Source organism: Lachancea thermotolerans (assembly GCF_000142805.1).
Source record: "Lachancea thermotolerans CBS 6340 chromosome G complete sequence".
In the NCBI taxonomy this organism is placed as follows: Eukaryota; Fungi; Ascomycota; class Saccharomycetes; order Saccharomycetales; family Saccharomycetaceae; genus Lachancea; species Lachancea thermotolerans.
The window spans coordinates 1,704,340-1,720,065 of NC_013083.1; the positions used below are offsets into that span (position 1 = coordinate 1,704,340).

The 15,726-nt window shown below is 42.0% G+C and overlaps 4 protein-coding genes across 4 annotated transcripts, besides 1 other annotated feature; 2 read left to right on the forward strand and 2 right to left on the reverse strand.

The window, feature by feature from the left end:
- Positions 1 to 219: 219 nt before the first annotated feature.
- Positions 220 to 1,986, reverse strand: KLTH0G19690g (alpha-mannosyltransferase; the record flags this gene model as incomplete). The annotated part of the gene is made up of 1 exon (XM_002555837.1): positions 220 to 1,986. The coding sequence occupies one exon, from the start codon at positions 1,984 to 1,986 to the stop codon at positions 220 to 222; it is 1,767 nt and encodes a 588-aa protein (XP_002555883.1).
- A 3,681-nt stretch (positions 1,987 to 5,667) lies between these two features.
- KLTH0G19734g (KLTH0G19734p) lies at positions 5,668 to 5,910 on the forward strand (the record flags this gene model as incomplete). Its single annotated transcript, XM_002555838.1, has 1 exon — positions 5,668 to 5,910. The coding sequence occupies one exon, from the start codon at positions 5,668 to 5,670 to the stop codon at positions 5,908 to 5,910; it is 243 nt and encodes an 80-aa protein (XP_002555884.1).
- A 2,774-nt stretch (positions 5,911 to 8,684) lies between these two features.
- KLTH0G19756g (KLTH0G19756p) lies at positions 8,685 to 9,596 on the reverse strand (the record flags this gene model as incomplete). The annotated part of the gene is made up of 1 exon (XM_002555839.1): positions 8,685 to 9,596. The coding sequence occupies one exon, from the start codon at positions 9,594 to 9,596 to the stop codon at positions 8,685 to 8,687; it is 912 nt and encodes a 303-aa protein (XP_002555885.1).
- Positions 9,597 to 10,037: 441 nt separating this feature from the next.
- Positions 10,038 to 10,167: a long terminal repeat.
- Positions 10,168 to 10,976: 809 nt separating this feature from the next.
- BDS1 (sulfuric ester hydrolase) lies at positions 10,977 to 12,926 on the forward strand (the record flags this gene model as incomplete). Its single annotated transcript, XM_002555840.1, has 1 exon — positions 10,977 to 12,926. The coding sequence occupies one exon, from the start codon at positions 10,977 to 10,979 to the stop codon at positions 12,924 to 12,926; it is 1,950 nt and encodes a 649-aa protein (XP_002555886.1).
- Between the last annotated feature and the right edge of the window lie 2,800 nt (positions 12,927 to 15,726).

Genomic DNA, 15,726 nt, shown 5'->3' on the forward strand with positions numbered 1-15,726 from the left:
TTACTAGCAGTTTCAGGAAACCAAGGATGCACCAGGGTTGCAGTTATCAAGTAGTCATAAAACTTGAGTGATTCTCTGTGCCCATCAAGTCGAAAGAAGCCTGGTTTATAAGAAAGTCCTCCTTACTATATATTCTAAAAATCTGTTTATTCTGTTTTGAAATCAGTCTTTACAATGCTCTAGAAGGAATTCTCGGGCTGTGCTTCATATCTTCAACCATTATGAATATTCCAGATTCCAACTATGAATAACTTGACCGATTTCTTTGATAAAACTAGGATTGAACCGAATTGTTTCCCCTCCATAGCTATTTAGGCTATCAAAAGCGGACCAAAAAGCGCCATCACACCCCATCTTTGGGCACTTTTCAAATCCTGCCTTTTTTCCTCTTAGGTTTTGATATAGAGAATTTTTAGAGCGTGCGGGTATTACTGCGCCATCAACATCTATAGGAGCCTTAAAATAATCTTCTAATTCAGCGGGGGACTTGAATTTGCGTCTAAGCGATTTTTGTTTTCCAAAATCGAAATACCATGATGGTTTTTTACAGTTCCTAAGGCCTCCGTTAATCCAGAGAAGGCGTAGTTTTTCATCAAAGTGAGCAAGTTGTGTGGAACAGGTATAGTTAAGAGCCCTTTTTTCGTCTCTGTTCAAAATGCCTAAGGCCCCAGCTGCGTTTTTGTTGAATCGATAATTTTCATTTCCTGATATAGATTGGCCCAGCCAAAAAAGCTCCTTGTCGCCATATACTGGCTCACTTGTCTCTTTCCAGAGTTGTAAAGCAGTTGAAATCAATAGGCCAGGGAGATGGTCACTTCTTTTTATAACAACTACTCCGCTCTCCATTAGGTGTTTGTAGCCCGCTTTAAAAAAGTCGTTTTGTGTGGTTTTTTCGGTTGATGATGGGATCCCAAAGACCTTGCTTTCTTCTTCTGTAGGTAATAATTTCTTGTAAAATTTCAAGTCACTGGTTTTGAGATATTCGTCAATTAATCTATCCTTGAAGAAGAATGCGCCAGTTTCTTGATACCCAACCAAGTCGAAAAACCTTTCTGGGTTCATAAATGGGACTGCGTCGGAGTCCATCAAAATCATTTCGTCAAAAGAGTTAAAGAGTGACGCTATCCATTTGTTAGAGAAGCGCTTAAAGAGATCGTGGTGCCCATTTTTAATACCTCTTTTTGCATTCACAAACCATATTTCCTGGGGCAAGTCAAAGCCGTGTGTATTTGTTTCAGCATCTTTAGTGACATCATTTCTTGCAACATAGCTTATGCTTTGCATTGCTTCAGCGGAAACGTCCCCCTTATGCACAAGTTGGATTGGTAGTTTGTTTCCTAATAGTCTTAATACATTTAATAGCATTTTAACTTCGCTAACACCGCCCTCACCGAAACTTATTACTATACCTCTGTCCTTCATGGAATCTTTGGCTCGTCGCCAAAATGGCAGCTTCAAAGTTTGGTTCAAATCAGAACCTTCGAGTTTAACATTCTCTTGTTCGTTTACTGATGTAGCCTCATCTTCCCTTGTGTCATCCCATCTGGTAAAGACTGGAAGTTCGCGAGTAAAGATTGGAAACAGTCTGCTGTCAAGTTCCTCGTAGTCAATCCCATCAAAAGGTGCTAGGTTTGTCACAAAACAATGGCCATACAGTCTCAAGTACTTAACGGATTGAATCACTCGGCGTCTCGAAAAAAATATTGATTTTCTGTCGCTGAAGCTTCTCATACCCCAGCCACTACCTTGGCGTAAAAACGATTGGAACAATGCAGCACATGCTTCAGCGGCAGCCGGGCTTTCCGTTGGTGTTTCATCTCCTATCACCGTGGAAAGGCCGGTCTCAGCTGAATATCGCGGTATCCTCAGTGAAACTTTCTCATTTGCCAGCTGGAAAACGTAGAAACAAACCAATGTGGAAAGAGATAAAACTGCAAACCGCTTCCAGCTTCTTGCACTGTATATCTTTCGTGTAAGGAGGCTCATATTCTAAAACTGCATAGGTTTTCTCACTATTTCAATGAAGTGATAAAAATAACCACCTCCAGGAAATATTTGAACTCCGAGGCGCACGTGCGGCGAACGCCGTTCGATGCTTCGCTTGTACTCTTACGTCATCAAAATAAAATTCGTTCTCGAAGAAAAAAGTTGTTAAAACACCTGTGATTTTGACGCCTTACGAAAACTTCTGCCCCGCTCAAGACAAAAAAGGTCATTGTGGATTATGCTCCTTGTTTAATTATCTGAAAATCTCAAATTGCAGACGAAAGACAAAAATGTTGAAAAATAACAAGCCCTAGCCTCCTCTTTTTCCTCATTAGAAATACCTTCTGGGAAAGCATGTAAGCGAAATGGCTTCAAAAATGCACAAGCGGCATATTTAAGCATTAAGCTGCTAAGCATTTCAAGGATTGATAAAATTTTTAATTCGCTTCCACAGCTGATTCATGCTCCTGATCATTTCAACTTTAAGTTGTCTAAATCAAATATAAAAACATCGAAAAGCACGTTTGAGTGGCTAACCTTGCAAGATTTTTTGCAGGCGCATTACCCCAACGGTCAGAAAAGTCTTCAATAACTAAAAAACCAGCATCCCGCGGGTGCTGAAGTCGTATTGAGATCTAGACTTTTTGTCTGCGAAAACTCCATTTTTATAAAACACGCTTTCCTCAAAGTTACACATCCTTGTGAATTTTAAGCCCAAATGCCCATTGGGTCATTCTCTGCACCCGCAACAAGCTCTTTTGAATCACGAATTTTTCTGACTTTGCTGATTAACAAACCAACCATTAGAGGGCCAACAATTGTGCAGAGCACAATTCCCCACGACACAATGAAATACTGCTCTGAAGTTAATATACCTCGATTTTCTGCTATGGCAGAAATAAGAAATCTAATATCTCCCCTAGAAACCATAGCATAGCCCATTATTGAAGGAGGGACAAGTGAATTTACACTTGGGAAGCCCCAAGAACGTTAACCACTTTCAACATCATTCCCAAAATGTTTGAAACAAGCCTTCTTTATTAACCACGCACCACATATAAACTTGCCAACAGTCATTAGAACTGCATACACTACGCCTCTCCATATAATATTTCCGTCGAGCATTTTGGAAACAGGAATGGAGAAGCCTATCGATGCAAAGAAAAACGGTTTCAAAACAGTCGAGAGAGACGCTTCATAATACGTTTCCCATATTTGAAGCCCAGAGATGTGCCCAATATAAATATGGTTAGTGGCAATGTTGATTTCTGAGCCTGTGACAGAATTATTGGGATTCGATTGCCTCTCGTATGAGTTTTGCTCACCCACACTCTTTATCCTATCAGTGTCCGAACATCTTAGTGAAGCAGAATGTGGTTGGTTTGAAGATTCTGGTACTGAACGGGCTTTTTCGAAACATTTGTTGAACTGTTTTACTTGAGTTGCGAAAACTATCTGATCTGCTCTCTTGGGGAGTGAATCACCTGTCTCATTGTCAGTCAAACAAGGAGCTACACGTTTCGCGAAAGCCAACCAGTAAACCTGATTGTCGCACCAGCTGATACAGGCGCCTGCGAGATAAGCAGCGTACAGATTTGAAGTTCCAGCATAATTAGATCTAACAAAAAACCCGAAGAAAATTAAAGTGTGCGTCAAAAATGTTATCTGCATTTTAGTAGGAAGATACTGAGAATTTTCGAAATGGCAAGACGGCATTGCACGAGCTAGGGGCTTTACTAAAATTCTTCATACCAATGGAACAACAACTGCGAATGCAAAAGAAGCCGGTATGAGCCGAATTATAATTACCGGACTAAGCGATGCCTCGCCCCCTAAATTGGATTAAATTTGTGCCATAACGAGTTCAACAACGTCATCTAACATGGCCACACATGTCAGTATCACCCCGAATCGACTTTTGTTGCGACCACTGACCTTTAATACTGTGAATGTTGCCCCCAGGCTGCTTGAACACAACGAGGCACCAGCTGTGAAAGGCTGTAGAGGAGTTGCATGCGCAAGCCTCATTAGTACAAATGACATCCCAATTGGCGCAATAACACCAGTGAAACCCAGAAACGTCAATAGGATAAAATTAGATTTCATTGCGCGAAAATCGGTTGACAATCCGCCTTCATAAAGAAGCAAAATTAGGCCCAGATAACCTGGCTGAACAACCGTTTGCTGAACTGGCAACGAAAACCGGTTTCCTTCAGGTGAGTCCCATGCAACACCAATGAATATCTGTCCCAATAAGCCGCAATATATGAGTTTGTCAAGGGCTGCGCCAACAATATTGAGGATTTTAAGAAAAGAAGCTAATATCAAAATCACGATCACGTCAGGTTCATGATATGAAAGAGCCGCTTGGCTCATGTTTTTGCTTGATAATGGGGGGTATCGGAGTGATCAATCCCTGCAAATTTGAAACTCATTATTTTAATTTAGACCACAGCTTGGTAAAGAGCTAGAAGTAAAGGCTGTGCCAACAATTGCAAATATTCTGCTTGTGTTTATATCCCCACCTATAATAATTTCATTGCCGCAGTAGCGACGGAGGTGGAATTAGTAGTCACGAGAAAAATCTGTATAAGGTAAGCTATAATCGTGATCTTGCATCATTATGAGCAAGTCTGTCACGAATTATGGCATATTGCGGAGATACAAAAACGCTGGATCAAGCTCAACCTGTGTCAGTTTCATATGATATCCATGCTACGAAACACTCCGTGTGACTGGCAAATTGTGCCCACTCGCTGCCAGAGTTCTGGTCACAGAGATCTATTTCAACACCTCTAAAATAACTCAACTTATTGGCCTTCTATTTAGCTGTTGCTTCTGATTGAGGTGATTTGGTTGAGTTTCTCATACCAGAAGCGCTCAAAACTGCTTTGCAAAACAACTGTGCGTTCAAGTTTGCAGTGGACAGCGGAAACCCTCCCCCCAATAGCCCTTTATTTTATAGAGAAAAATTTCTCAAAGTCAGCAGTAAACAAATTCAGGTGACATGAGGGCTGTAACAAGTCACGCAGCCTTGGGGACCTTCTTCCGTTGGTTATCCAATGTTGGCCAACTGATGGTGGACAAAATCGGATTGATATTCGACCTGCTCTGGACTTTCTAAATTAATAAAATTTGCACTCACACGAATTTTATTTGGTCCAAGGTTCTTTTCTGAGCATATTTGATCAAAGAGTTCATTCCTTTTTAGGTGTATTTTCTTTGTAAAGACGTAAAAATTCTGTCTAAAGGCAGAGATATTCAATTGACGTTTTGAACTTCTGGCCTTATTTATTAATTGAGATTCTTTGAAGATCTGATACATAGGAATTCCTCTATCTGAAAGTTCAGTGCGTGGATGATAATTGAATTTTTACGTTTAGCTTCGGTATTTGAGCAGTCTGGTGTCAACTTGCCTAGCAATCGTTGACCCTCAGTAATAGTTAGCATGATTCGGAATGCTTTTAGTGCAAGCAGCCATTCATGGTGATAAAAAAAGGTTCTGTATTCTATTTTGCATCAAACGTTCTTCTACGTTGGGTTTTTAAGTTAACATGCTCAAGAGCGTTGGTAGGGCTGATAGAAGAACTGAGCTGACAACTTTAGGAAAAAATAGCGTTCTTTATGTTTGGCAGTTGCTTTATTTAAAAAGCTTCTGAAGCTTCCACTTGGAAAAATGTTATGCCTGCCTTCGAAGTTTCTTCAAAAATCCTGCTAAACCTTCCCATTATGCCTTCCAAACCTCTCAAAAAAACTCCTAAGGTTTATGTTACAAGTTTAGTACAAAGAACCAGATTGCAAGAATACCAGCCCTTCACTAACCCCATCCTCAGCTGTCTTGAACTCAATTTTATGAAGCTTGAAAATTGTTTGCAGAATTGTATGCTGTCTCGAAAATTAGGGGCTTTGCGCTTTAGTAAGTGATGCAATGTTCCAAGGGGTCAAATTAGACTCAAGCTTGATATTATTTTGTAAAACGAGAAGCAAATACACTATGAAGACCGATTATGCGCATATTGGGGAAACCTCGGCAAAGAGTCTCTATTTTCAAGAAATGCCTATTAAGGCAGCCCAAACTTGATCAGGAACGTGTTTAGATGGAAAGACGGCCTTTGCTATTAGTAGATTTTAAAAGACACTAAAGGATATCAGCTTTGAGGTTATTAATTATATAAGAAGAAGGAATATTGTGCTAAAGTTAAATTGTCAACCACAGTAATTGTTGTCGCTCTGCGCGTGGGGTTCCTAGCTACCATGTTCCTTGAACAAGGTCCAAAGTAAAGCTGCAGACAGTCAGGTCTCGGAATTCTTGACCGCCTTTTTGCTGATAAGTATTTTCTTTGACAAGCAGTTCTCGTTTGGAATTTGCTAGAATTTAGCATTTATCAAAATGAATAGAAAGTTGACTCTCAAAAATTCCCGATCGGTCCTCCTTTAAGTTAGAGGATCTTTAGAATTGTCACCTGATAAAGGTCCCGAGGCTCAATCGAAGGGTTTTAAAAAGTGGCAATGTTAATGAGCTACAAGTTGTGAAAAAAAGTCATACTTATGATCACCGATCAAGTTTTCGTCTTGATAATTCCTTATAACCTGTACACACAAAGACAAGGGTCTATTCAGGTGGACCCGTCAATCTCATAAAACATAACTTGTTTAGTCTGAAGTTCTATCATGAGTTCTATCACTTAGTTTCTCCATTAGTTAGATGCTATCACTGTAACAATTTGATATTAATATATAGTTAGCCATAGCCCGTATAATTTTCTTTTCGAATGTCACTTGAGAAACTTAATCGAGCCTGCTGGCTCCAAGGTCTATCACACAGTTTTAGTTATCATTCAGGGCCATATTGAGTAAAGTTTTGTTCCTTAACTCTTTTTCTTTGTTGGCCTGTGTGTATTTTTCTTGGTATTCAGTTCGCTGTTCCACGCACGTTATGAAAAATTGTTTCCACAAAAAATTCACAACACAGCCGGGGTTGCATCTTAAATGATGAAAAATACAAGGGATATTGAGGCTTGGAATCATAATTCAGGATCGTGACTTTAAATACTTCCATTTTCAAAGATCAATATGGTTGAAAAATAAGATTAAGAATGTAACGACAAATGCTGCTAGAATAATATCGAGCCTACTCCTCGCTTCTCTCACTATAAATTAGGGTTCTATTGCAGGCTAAAAACTAATATCACTAATTGTCAGTACCAAAAGTATACTTTAGGGTCAGGAACAGGCCTTTAAAACGCTCTGCTCACACGTTTCTTAGTTGAAAAAAAACTGAAATCGATAGATGTGCGCGGTATTTGTATTGATTATTTAGGTTTTCCTGATCTCAAATGGTCCTAGAAGCTTGAAGGCCTTTTATTACAGATCGCGGTTTGTACTCACTTTTTTTATAAATATATGCATTAATACCAGGACGAACTTTTTAATGAATAACGTTTCATGAAGCAATAAGTAGAAAATGTTTCTAATGGCACCGAGAGCTGAAATAATAACTCAAAAACCTTTATTTCACCATCAACGTTCATCGATGGCGAGAGTCTTGAATCAAAAAATTACTTTTCTCCGCAAAAACGTGCCAAATTGAACCTCTTAGCCCTGTCTTTGGTCTCACAGCAATTTGTGTGGGCAAGATTTTCGATACTACTGAGCCATTCTTGGCTTCTGAACACAATTTCTGCCCTTGCTTTGATCAGGATCTTTACAGTCTGTACAATATTCTGACTGTGTTGCATGATGTCACCCTTTGCTATACATTGCGACTTGCTGGCACATTACATCGCTGCCTCTTTATAATTTTATTTCATGAATATGACACTAACTTCAGAGTCGCAGCTTAAATGGCCTCTTTCAAGGTGACTGGAGCACCCTGTCTGTCTGGTGCCCAAAGTTAAGCCCAGATTAAGGATTTGTTTTATAAACTCCGGCAATAATCTTCAGTTTTGTGGTTTTCTCTTGCGATCAAATGACTGGCGGTTGTTGTTTCCACCCGCTAGTCTTAAGATGAACGCTTTTAAATGGCGGTAAAAGTGCCCGGAGTGTTAAGAACGTTGATCATAATACTTAGTGACCCTGTTGAAATTAGGTACGTATCTTATTAAAAAGGCGCGTAGGCGTGTGAAATGGCGTATGAATGCCCTATGCCGTAAAATAAATATTTTGACTCTCGGGATCTAGAAAATGGTCTGCGTTTCTTAGGGAAATAGGCTCTTCGTTTTTAACAAAAACATGGTGATATTTTTGTATTGGTACGTTGGCGATAAATCATTTGGGGAAAGTAACACAATATGGTGGAGGTGTTCAGCGAGGTTGTTCTATATTTTTCTTAGCCTCATGCAAAAAATGCCTCTTACGTTCAAAGTAGCAACAAGGCTATCATTAAGCATGATTTGAAGCCAAAATACGGCGCTGTTGCAAGCTGAATTTTTATGTTGTGATGTCAATGTGTAGATGTATTCTCAGTAAATGAGCACATCACAATATTTGCGCTAGAGTTCAAATACAGCAGAAACAAAGATTTAGGCAAAGCTCGTTGATTCTTTTTTTCTCATCTTCTTCAACCTTGTAATTTTATTGCGCATAGTACCACGCATAGCTACATTTAATTTCGATAAAATATCTTTAATGACGTCGAACCAAAAGCAAGGCTCTAAATCTAAAGACTGTATGCTTTGTACTCATCAAACGTTGGACAATTACAAAGGTATAGCACATTCATTCAACAGCTCTTCTGACTTGCTTATGTATTTCTCAATATAAGAGTTTGTAAAACCCTTGGACAGGACAGCAGTACCATTGCTATCGAAAAAAGCGGGACTTTGATTATCCAACTCTGTAGCAACCATCATTGGAGCAATCTTGCTAGCATAGTTTTCTGAACTTTGGAACAAAAAGCCAATGATGCCCTCGATAACCCAGGATTTAAAGCTGCCAGCACCTAAGAAATTGTCGCGGATAGTTGTCTTTATCAGGCCTGGGTTGAGGCCATACACGCCAACGCCAGGATATCGTCTCGCTGTGTCAAACACAAGAGTCTCGTTACCTGCCACGGTGGACATGTGAGTTTTCATTCCATTGTATTTCCCAGTGGAGTTGAGGTCGTCGGGTGTCCCCATTTCACCCTGGCAAGGAAACCCAAATATAAAGACTCTAGGTCTTGTAAGAAATTTTGAATTTGCTTTTTCTAGCGCAGGTAAAAGATTGCGGATGATCACCAGTCTGCTGAGATAGCTTACAGCAACGTCGCGTTCTAAACCTTCAACGGTCTCCTCGCGCGTTGGAGCTGCCAGTATACCAGCCGTGAATATTACGACGTCCAAGGAATATTGTGCAAGCTTCTTCGCCACACGTTTAGCTTCAGACATCAATTCCAAGTCTGCTTTGATAAATTGAATATTCGCCAAATCGTGATCTCTGAAAGTTCGACCCACAACAACAACTTCGGCCTCTCTGCTCTGGAATAGTCGAGCTAAGCTCTGACCTATTCCTGAGGTACCTCCAACGATTGCAACCTTTAGATTCTTAAGCTTGAGCTGGCTCGCGGGGACATTGGTCCAAACCAACTCTTTATTTTCTTGTGCTCTATCAATTTTCAAGCCCAAACCCATTGTATCTTTTTTGCTGTTCTTGCAGCTCTTTCTGTTTTCACTGTGTTTCCTGTTCCCCTGAAACGACTTTTACAATTTCGATACAATAGCAGTGGTCTCCGCTTTTCTGCTTCTGCCAAAACAGGAGCGTATTATATAGCAGAATGTTTCATTTCTAACGTAGTACAGCCATTAGTCATGCGGTGTAGCAAGCGGAAGATTTCAATAAACTTAAAGAGAAGTTCAGCCGCTCCACTCCAACACTGAACTTTTTTCATTCACCCCCCCCCCCCCCCAATTTTGCGTTTAGCAATTTCATAATTTGTCATCGATAAAACTTTAAAGGGGGGTTGCAACGTGTCTATTAAAAATCGGAGTTGAGCAGGTAGTTCTTTACGACATACACCCCTAAATTAACGCTTAGTCGGAGCTTTTTTTGTCAGATTATAGTCAAATCACTGATGTGTGATAGTGCCAAGTTGCATAATGACACATTGGTATGAAATGATATGGCATATGGACATATCATAATGGAAATCTTGGCCAAGGAATTTGAGACCCTTTCGAACAACGAACCAGGCTCGCTTCAATAAACCTAAACCCAGAAATCATGTTTACACCTGGATGACCTGTTTAAGTCTCAAGATCTAAATCCTGAGTAAGAGAAAGGGCAAGCTGTTTTGTACCATCCCCCACGAAACAGTTTTCTGATCTTATATAGAAAGCCTGGCGAACGGGTTTGGCAACCTTCCAACCAAAGGTCTAGACCTTCTTCATCAGTTTCTTTTTTTGATGAATATTCAAGTTGTATTAGGGTTGTGAGTCAAGCTCCAATGACTTTCAAGAGCTCAGTAAATTTCAAGGATTTTGAATTCAACCCGAAAGATAGCAAAGTGGCTCTAAAATTCTGTGTCTTCCCCGACTAACTCAAATTTATTCACTAATTGAGTTTCAGGAAAATGCTTGATCTGGTTGATGAAGGCCTACTTGCATATAATTGTCTGCTCTACTAAGATTACTCTTGAGTTATTATTATGTCATCGCTTTGATAATCACATACGGCCAGTTCTTCAGCAGTTGTAATCGAAAGGGGATGGGCGGGTTTGAGCCAAGAAGCAAACAATACCATCCTCATTACAATTGAAAACGCCCTTTAGACTGCGAGGATATTTTCGATTTAACCGCGCTAGCTAAGTACATCAGGTTACGTTGCAGGAGTCCCTAAGTAGCCACACTTGTGGCTCGAAGAGAAGGCCTAAAAACTATTTTCCATTCCACTGCCAAGCTAGGTGGAAATGCCACTCTGTGGGTACCTGCAGTTGAAGAGTAGTTCCTATATAAAGAACTTGGAAAGAATGCGATTTCAGAAAGAAAGGCAGCTAAATAAACGAACAAGGCTTCATGACAATGCATCAATATTGGAACACAACAAAGCCAGACAAGGATTGCTCCTCCCATAAGACACCAAAAACGGCCCATCCAATTACAGTGAACGCAAATGAGGCGGTTGCACGCAGATTACCTTTCTCAGACACACGAGACTTTGACGATGCCACGAAAGGTTTCATCGGCACTATTCCAGATGCTGTTGTACTTAATCAAAATGGACAGCAGGTCTGGAGCATGAAAAAATATGATTTTCTACAAACAAGCCGTTCACCGGACACCGTTAATCCCAGCCTTTGGAGGATGGCAAGACTCAATGCAATTCATGGACTCTTTAAGGTAACTGAGCGAGTATATCAAATAAGAGGATTTGATATTGCTAACATGACAGTGATTGAGGGCGATACATCTCTAATTATTATAGATCCGCTGTTTACAGTTGAGACAGCCCGCGCGTCACTGACCCTTTACTACAAGCATCGTCCCAAGAAACCTGTGTCTACAGTCATATACACGCACAGCCATTCTGATCATTACGGTGGTGTAAAAGGAGTCATAAACGAAGCTGATGTTCAAACAAAAAAAGTTCAAGTGGTTGCACCTTCGGGGTTTATGGAGAGCGTAGTGAGCGAAACATTTCTCGCTGGAAACGCAATGAAACGCCGCTCCCACTTTCAGTTTGGTATGTCACTTCCTGCTGGAGTCCAGGGGTTTGTTGATTCGGGAATAGGAAAAGCTGCTGCATTGGGAACCGTAACGCTGGTTGCATCCACAATCAATATCGAAAATAACCTCGAAACACTTGTGTTTGACGGCGTCAAGTTCACTTTCCAGCTTGCTCCAGGATCGGAAGCTCCATCTGAGATGCTAATCCACCTTCCACAGTTCCAAGTTCTGAATATGGCAGAAGACGTCACCCACCATATGCATAACCTCTATGCTATCCGGGGAGTCGAAGTGCGAGACGCAAACAAATGGTCGAAATATATCGATTCCGCACGCGTCAATTTTGGCGAAAAGAGCGATATACTGATTGCTCAGCACCATTGGCCTACGTTCGGACGGGTGAATGTGAACAATATGTTAAGGAAGCAACGCGACATGTACAAATTCATCCATGATCAAACGCTTCGCCTCGTGAACCATGGATATACTAGTAAAGACATCGCGGAAATATTACACATGCCTAGTAGTATCTCCGGGGAATGGTCTACCCGCGGCTACTACGGTACACTAAGCCACAACTCGAAAGCCGTTTACCAGAAGTACATGGGCTGGTATGACGCGAATCCAGCGAACCTCAATCCGCTTCCTCCAGTGGCCGAGTCGAAGAAGATAGTCGAATACATGGGCGGTGCAGAAGCTGTTCTGAAGCGCGCCCACGATGATTACGCTAAGGGTGAATTCCGCTGGGTAGCCAGTGTCACCAGTAAGGCTGTGTATGCTAACCCAGGCAATATCGCCGCCCGTGAACTTTGCGCGGATGCACTGGAACAACTTGGCTACCAATCGGAAGCTAGCACTTGGCGGAATGCGTATCTTTTGGGATCATTGGAACTGCGTCACGGCCCACAAAGGATGCCAGTTTCCGCCAAGCGTGCTACTATCAGTGCTGTCAGCAATGAATTAATGTTTGATTACCTGGCAATAAGAGTCAACGCCACAAATGCTGAAGGAAAACACATAATTCTGAACTGGAATTTTACGGATTCTAAGGAGCAATTTGTCGTAACACTTGAAAATTGTGCCCTAACTAATATTCACGGCTCGTCAGCAGAAGCTGATGCTACTGTAAACTTAGACCGCCCCACATTAAATTCAATACTAGCAAGCAAAATTACAACTCTGGAAGCTCAAAACAAAAGAAAGTTGGTAATAGAAGGAAACAAAGCGAGCCTCGATCTTTTAATTTCGTTACTGGACGAATTCGACGAATTGTTTCCAATTGTTGAGCCCCGAGTCTAAAACCTTCCAGCAGCAACAACCTTGGTTAACCTGCTTTGAGTTTTGTGACAGTAAAAAGGAGTTTCAGTTCTGTGATTTCTAAAAACGTTTCGCTCCAGGGGTTATTTAGTAAATAATTACAAATTTGTACCAAGCCCGTCTTCTCTTTCACGTATTCCATATCAAGTATCCATATCTGGTCACATGGGTGCCTTATTCGAGGCTAGGAGGAGAGATGAAACTTAGTCTAAGGCGGTATGTTTTTCACGTACTAGAACTACGACGCCAGCAGAAAGCCATTTGTTTACGAAACGTCGATTTTGAGGAACTTCAATAACGTCGTAACTCTACAAGGTTTAATGATATCACGTGATGTATTTAATTGAGTAGTCACTGTGACTTCCAAGCCAACGAGTGCGCGGCAGCTGGCGAGTGTAGGGGGGGGTTCGTGTTTTTTGGAATTTTACGCATGTCTTTGGGGTCCTTCCGTAATGTATACTTTTGAAAATACCCAAAACTGTGTGCTCCTTGATGAAGAGCTTGCGAGAGTGTGAACGCGGCGTGGCTTGTCCCTAAGTCACATGTGTCTTTCTTCAGTCACGTGCTACTCCCTCTCGTCACATGCTCCTGTGACCTGTCACCTGTCACCTGCTTCTCACCAGTCACGTGCCTTGATTACTCCGAGTGCCATCCCGACTCATATTCTTACGCTTTTGGGTAGTTTGCCATCCGCCATTCGCCATTTGCCATTTGCCATTCCCCCAGCATGGGTTTCGTTAAAGTGCTGCACATTCTTGATCGCGATATGGGCTGCACAAATCATATCTATCGATAAACAATTGGCTTATCTTGGAGTGCTGCCTGCTGTATTAAAAAAAGGTCTTCTCCTCCTGATCCTCCTTCTCCTCCTGATCCTCCTTCTCCTCCTGATCCTCCTTCTCCTCCTGATCCTCCTTCTCCTCCTGATCCTCCTTCTCCTTTCACTATAAACCTCCCACTTCCCTCCCCCCAAACGTCACCTCCAAGAATTAGAAATACTCCTATTTTGGATATCCGTAGTTTCCCCTCCTGCTCTGGCACTCGGCGTTTGAGAGCGAGGGACCGCATCATCTCTTACTGGAGTTCATAGAGCAAAAGGCAGAGATGCAGAAGGCCGCAAACCACATGGTGTAGAGGTGGTTGTACGGGCGTGAGATGTATGGGTAGGTTTACGAATGAGCGCGGCAAGAAGGACTATGAGCGGATGCAGACAAACTTCACGTGGAAGAGGGGTGATGAGGGAGTACTGCGGTGTGTTCATTTCCTGTCTAGCATTTATAGTTGTTCCTATATCGAGACAAATGGGCGTTGAAAAATATATTCTGACACCTAAATATGAAAAGTGGGCTCCTAGATTGACTTCATTGAAGGATTAAAAGAATCATTTCCCAAGTCCTCAACCAGGGGCTGTAGAGCTTGTGCAGTGAGCGTAGTACTAGTGTCCTGACCCCCTCATTGTGGAAGTGCTCTAACTGTGTCTATACCGTCTACAGCACCAGTAATCACTGAATACGTGAGTGTGTAGTCAGATATGAGGTAGGCAGTAATGGGTCCTGGGGGGCCGTATCCCACAGAGTCATCTGCCATCATGTTCTTCTCCACAGTTGCTTTAATATATAGCGGGTGTACCAGAGGGAGTGTCCCAAGTTTCCCGAGCTGTTCCAAGTGTCCGGGAGTATCCGTCAGGAGTATTGATTATAGGTATCTCTTGGGAGTGTCTGGGACGGTGGGATATTCTAGATAGATGGAGTGTTTGAGTGAAAGAGTGTCCGAGATAGGGGAGATAGAGCAAATATCCTAGATGGAATTGTCCAAAATGTAGTTACGAGGAGTATGTGGAGTACGTGGAGTACGTGGAGTACGTGGAGTACGTGGAGTATGTGGAGTACGTGGAGTACGTGGAGTACGTGGAGTACGTGGAGTACGTGGAGTAGGTGGAGTACGCGGAGTACGCGGAGTACGTGGAGTACGTAGAGTACGAAAGAATAGTTTTTGGATTGAGAAAAGAAAAAGCGACGAGGTCAGAGAGAAGACGATAAAAGGGGGAGGCAAGTAGACGAAGGAGAGCGGATGGAGAGTCGAGAGTTGGATATATGAGGTGAGTGGATCTGGAAAGATATAGTTTGAGAAAGAAGAGTGAGAGAACGGCGTTTGGTGGAGGGGGACGAGGTGGTGAGGTTCGTGATTATGTAAGCGAGAAGAGGCGAGAAAAGTGTGGAGGGTAGGCTAATAGACGAGAGCGTTTGGAGAGACGAGAGCTGCATAGGTAGAGCGAGTGCGTTTGAAAAGACATGATTCGAGAAAAAAAAGTGAGAAAAAGGTGTTTGGTGGAGGGGGATGAGATGGTGATGTTCGTGATTATGTAAGCAATCGAGTTAAGGAGAAGGATGTGGAGGGTAGGCGAATAGACGAAGGAGAGTGGATGGAGAGCGGATGGAGAGTCGAGGGCTGGATATGTTGAGCAAGCGAGTCGGGGAGAGTGTATATTGACAGAGAAGAGCGAGAAAAAGGTGTTTGGTGGAGGGGGACGAAGAGGTGATGTTCGTGATTATGTAAGCGATTAAGCTAAGGAGAAGGGTGTGGAGGGTAGTCGAATAGACGAGAGAGAGCGTTGGGGGAGTCGAGAGCTAGGTGGATAGAGCGAGTGAGTTTGAAAAGATATGATTCGAGAAAAAAAAGTGAGAAAACGGTGTTTGGTGGAGGGGGATGAAGTGGTGAGGTTCGTGATTACGTAAGCTAGAGTGATAGAGTGATAGAGTAGAGGTTGGATCAGTGAGGAAGT